The 4,800-nt window shown below is 34.9% G+C and overlaps 1 protein-coding gene across 4 annotated transcripts; it reads left to right on the top strand.

Moving 5' to 3' along the window:
* The first annotated feature begins 678 nt into the window (after positions 1-678).
* LOC132306668 (membrane protein of ER body 1-like) lies at positions 679-4,514 on the top strand. 4 transcript variants are annotated; one of them, XM_059804161.1, is made up of 7 exons: positions 679-992; positions 1,298-1,703; positions 1,926-2,138; positions 2,402-2,491; positions 2,947-3,178; positions 3,378-3,439; positions 3,893-4,514. In XM_059804161.1, exons 4-7 carry the CDS (start codon positions 2,468-2,470, stop codon positions 3,980-3,982), a joined length of 408 nt encoding a protein of 135 aa, XP_059660144.1. In that variant the 5' UTR covers positions 679-992; positions 1,298-1,703; positions 1,926-2,138; positions 2,402-2,467; the 3' UTR covers positions 3,983-4,514. The 4 variants fall into 4 exon arrangements, with proteins under 4 accessions (XP_059660144.1, XP_059660143.1, XP_059660142.1 ...); XM_059804160.1 differs by having other exon boundaries at positions 681-992; positions 1,560-1,703; positions 1,909-2,138; XM_059804159.1 differs by having other exon boundaries at positions 681-992; positions 1,909-2,138.
* The last annotated feature ends 286 nt before the right edge of the window (positions 4,515-4,800 follow it).

The raw sequence follows: 4,800 nt of genomic DNA, 5'->3' as shown, positions 1-4,800 counted from the left end.
AATGCCATCACTCCAGTCCTCGCTTTGGGCTAGTTTTTTCCCCCTTCCTCAGTTCTTCTGCCTTTCTCACATTGTGTTTTAACTGATATATCCCAGGCCCCTTGACTATTCAACTATACTATAGAAATAGGTATCGACAGATGCTAAACCAAAGAATGTCGACGTTGGAAATATCTTAAGCACTGTCATAAACCATCAATGCAAAAATCTAAGGGGGCGTTTGGATAAGTAGAAAAGAAAAGAAAAGAAATGATAGTATTAGTTATGAGAGAAAAGAAAGGATATCAATAATTTCTATTTATGTTTGGATAAATAGAAAAGAAAGTATAGTATTCTTGTTTGAATATGATAGAGAGTAGAAAAGAAGAGAAATGATAACAATGAAATTACTATCATATCCTTTAAAATAGATAGGATATGAGTGGAAATGATAACAATGAAATTACTATCATATCCTTTAAAATAGATAGGATATGAGTGGAATAATAATTTCTTCCTTTTAATTGTTGGGGGTAGTTTCGAAATTATTAAAATACTAATTAAACACTATTCTTTCTCTCCCTATCTTCTCATTTCTAGAGAAAATTTTTAGAGAAATAGAAAAGGACGGAGAGGGAGGAATATCCCTCCCCATCCTTTCTTTTCTCTTATTTTAACCTACCCAAACACAATTTATACTATTCTTTTTTTTTCTTTTCTCTCACTATCCCTCCAAATCTCTCAATCCAAACATACCCTAAAGGATGAAAGTTCACACGAAGAAGAAGACGCACAAGAAAACGAAGAAATTGAAGAGGAAGTAATAGAATTGGAATTTGAGAGGGCGGTAGAGAAGCTGGACACGCATACAATGTATTGCCCTAATTGTAATTCTTGCATTACCAAGGTTATTCTTCGTAGCAGAAAACGGATAGCCAATATTGTGCAACATCCCAAGCCAGTTGATCTGTTGGGATGCTTGTCATGCTTCAGTTTTTTCATTCCTACAACAGGTACAATATTTCATTGCGGCACTGTCAATAATTTACTCTTTGTCATCATCATCTTATATGCTGTGCAGTTTGATTCTACTTCTGAGCAATGATTATCATATAATATTAAACTAATACATAATGAATTCATGGTTATGTATACTCAATAGTGAAATTTATTATACACCTTTCGTATTAATTCCCGAACAAGGTGTGAGTGCCAAATTTGATAAGGTAATGTAATGACACAGTTTTTGTTACCATAGTCACCATATATAAAAGGGAAAATTATGCTCTCTTACCCTTTTTTTTTTTTTTTTTTTTAGAAGGAAAAAACATGTTATGCCACAAGCTCTGCAATGATCATGACACAATATTTGAAGCTTTCAAGTGATGCTCAAAGCCTCAAAACTTTATGGGGAAGCTTTACTTGGAATGAGATAATTTTTAATCAAAACCTGCCCTACATCAGTGAATTTTACATGGAACAAACACTGCTAGTTCCTTATTTCTTGACTAATTAAATGTGTAGAGCATTAGAGGTCATATTACCGATAAGATCTTTAATTAATTTCTTTAATCATGCAGGGAGTGGTTTTAATCCATTTTGGATTTTTGGGTATGGAAGAAAGAATAAGAACACACAAATTTGTCAACAAATACCTTCTGCAGATGAAAATCTTCCCTCGTCTGATACTGCATATGAGAAGGAAAAAATGGTGATTGATAAAGGTAATACAATACATCATTGGCAGTCCTTTATTCTGTCTGGCTCATTTTTCGGATTCCTGAAGTATTCACTATTATTTGGTTATTTTTCCAGTGCCTATAGACTATAGTTACTTTATGCCGCAACAAGTTACATATTTGTAAGTCGAAAATTTTCTTCTCATGCTAATTTTCCTTGGTTTACTTTGTGCTTGATATGCTTATTCAGAAAATGATCATAAGCAGCATATGAACAAAAATGAATTTGCGGCACCAGATCCCTCTCATATCTCGAATGAAGCATTACCTGATTCATTGCTTGGCCAAACAATGAGGAATAATGGATTTTAAGTGGTGTGATCCCTGAATCTTCGAAAGCCAGAGAACATGTTGGAACAGCTACAGATTGAGGACTCATGCCACCTAGGGATCTGATAATCGATCTAGGAGTGGAATCAGGTGATGCAATTAAACAGAAACTATAGGTTAAAAAACTCTGAAGTAATGAGTTCTAGTCTTTCAAGGGAGAAATGTTTGGAGATACATTCTAACATAGGGATCTGGAATTCAATAATTCTCGAAATATTTATTTTTCTATAATATTTTGTTTAGTATCTTATCACTTTAAGGTTGGCAGATATCAACAAAATTAGTGAGGGATTTTTTTTTTTTAAGTTTGGAAATTGTGACACACATTGAATAGAAAATTGGAACTTATGCAGATGAAAAACCCATGAAAGGGGCTGCACTTCCCACAAAACCAGAAAGTGAAATTAAAGAGACAAAGAATGTTGAAGCCAAAAGGCCTGAAGGTATGTATACTATAATCTCTCTGCAAGTCCTGCTAACCGTGTCTAGTCGTGCTATTCTCTTCCAATTCCCATTTAGCCTTATATTTGATAATAGGGTATTTCTGGTGTTTTATTAGTACTTATGAATCTGAAGTGGATTAGCTAGGTGTGTGTGTGTGTGTGTGTGTGTGTGTATAATAAAACACAGTCCAATGTGAAATTTAGTCCTGACCTGCTCGAGATTAAATTCGTTGGTTTATAATGCCAATTAGTTGTAGTTCCAAAGTTCTGCTAAGATTATCATGTATAAATTAGTTACAAATTTCAGTTGAGATTAGTGTAGATGGTAAGTTAATGGTTATCGGCTTCTGTTAATATTCATTTGCATTTTTTTCTAATTACAAACATTTGGCACATAGTCTAATGCATCATGCATATGACTTTCTGAACGTATATTACATACATTTGGCATATAGTCTAATGCATCAGGAGCTGATGCAACAATGCTTGAAGCAAGGCAAGTCAAACCAAGAGAGTTTCACAGCACACAGCATATTACTGTTCATCCAGCAAAACCAATAGCTGTAAGTGAAAGAAAAGGTTCTAAAACATTGGATATCCTAAAGAGCATTGTCTATGGCGGTTTAGTGGAATCAATTGCAAGCCTAAGTGTTGTGTCATCTGCCGCAGCTGCTGATGCTACTACATGTAAGTGTTCAGAACTTCTGGTTTCTTTGGCTGTCTACACCACTGTAGGAAAGATCAGTATATAATAGTTGGATTTAGTTTTCGGTAGGTAATAAGTTTCATATAGTATTGACTGTAGGGAAGGTCAGTATATAAATGTCCTTTGATTTCATGAAATAGTTTAGATTTTGCTTAAAGATTTTGTCTTGAGTGGTTGCAGTGAACATTGTAGCTTTGGGATTGGCAAATCTGATTGGTGGACTTTTCATCATTGGTCATAATGTGTGTAAGATTCCATGTCAACTGTGTGTGTGTGTGTGTGTGTGTGACTGAGAAATACAAACAGTTCACATTAGTGGCTGTTAGCTACCAGTAGTGAGTTTAGTTTTCCCTGCTAAAGGAAGATAGGACCTGCAGTTGGAAATGTATCCTTACTTTCTGAATATATAAGCGGACTACGTTTCATATAAGGCTGTATATAATATAAAATGCATATGTGGTTTTAATTTGAAACCTCTGATTGATATTATACATATGACAAAGAAAACTCTGCATTTAGGAAAGATGGATCTTCTCAAATTTGGATATTTGATGTGGTAACAGACTAGCAGTAGCATTATAGTTTTGGATTGAATATCCCATGTCATATATTTGTTTATATAACATGAAATGAACAATATATGTTAATCCTCCCAAAAATGAGAAAGGATCATTAACTCACATGTTACCATACAGCTTATGGAACTCAAAAATGATGGTCCTAAAGGCACCTCAAATGAAAGAAATGTAGAAGCAGATCGGTACCAAGAACTACTGGGAAATTGAGGATATTTCTTACTTCATGCAACAGTTGCGGTGTTATCATTCCTAGTTTTCGGCCTAATCCCTCCTGTAACATATGGCTTCGCATTTTGGAAGAGTAACAATAGGGGCCTAAAGCTCGTGGCAGTTACCGCGGCTTCTCTTCTGTGCATTGCTATACTAGCATTTGGAAAGGCTCACATCCGAAGGCCTCCCAAGTCATACATCAAGACTGTACTGTACTATGCCTGTAATGTCATTTTGGTCTCTGAAGTTTCTTACGTGGTAGGCGATCTAATCAAGGAACTCATGGAGAAGCTCGGCTGGTTCGAGTCAATTAACAATTGTCACTTGCATGCTTTTATCACTTTACTCTTCCTTGGTCTTCTGAACTAGGAGGCAGTGTGGAGGACCTATTTCGTCATAATAATTAATTGAATGATGTTCAATTCTTCAAGTTGATTGTTGAATTTGAAGGGTAAATCAGATACTGTCATTCACATTGTTTTAACATCGTAGTTTTTTATATAAATTTTTTATGATGGCCTTCTCACAAGACTATTGCTTTTGTTGTTCTATCTTTTAAGAGTCCTACATATTTGTAGACTATTAATGATTCAATAAAAAGATTTATCATAATTGCTGCTTATTTTCAAAGTATAATAGAGCCTTCCGAGGGCAGTCGAGTTAGATGTACGCAGTCTTATTAGGATTAAGTGTACCATCTCAACACAACACACCACTGCTCAATTTATCATTACTATTAATATTTTCTTTCTCTCCTCCTTTATAATAGGCACATTGTTAGGATTGCATGAGCTGGAAAGAGGAGGTCACATGTC

Source organism: Cornus florida, unplaced genomic scaffold, assembly GCF_030987335.1.
Source record: "Cornus florida cultivar Cherokee Brave unplaced genomic scaffold, ASM3098733v1 CherokeeBrave_3.0.0_Hap2_Chr05, whole genome shotgun sequence".
Classification (NCBI taxonomy): domain Eukaryota; kingdom Viridiplantae; phylum Streptophyta; class Magnoliopsida; order Cornales; family Cornaceae; genus Cornus; species Cornus florida.
The sequence above is the reverse complement of the archived record's forward strand: the minus strand, read 5'-3'. Positions and strand labels throughout refer to the sequence as shown.

What these genes read in the sequence shown, in the direction of transcription:
- LOC132306668 (XM_059804161.1), top strand. Translation starts at nt 2,468, where the DNA reads ATGTTGAAGCCAAAAGGCCTGAAG. An exon ending in AGCTGCTGATGCTACTACAT is followed by an intron (nt 3,179 to 3,377) that starts GTAAGTGTTCAG and finishes GAGTGGTTGCAG; the next exon opens with TGAACATTGTAGCTTTGGGA. An exon ending in TTTTCATCATTGGTCATAAT is followed by an intron (nt 3,440 to 3,892) that starts GTGTGTAAGATT and finishes GTTACCATACAG; the next exon opens with CTTATGGAACTCAAAAATGA.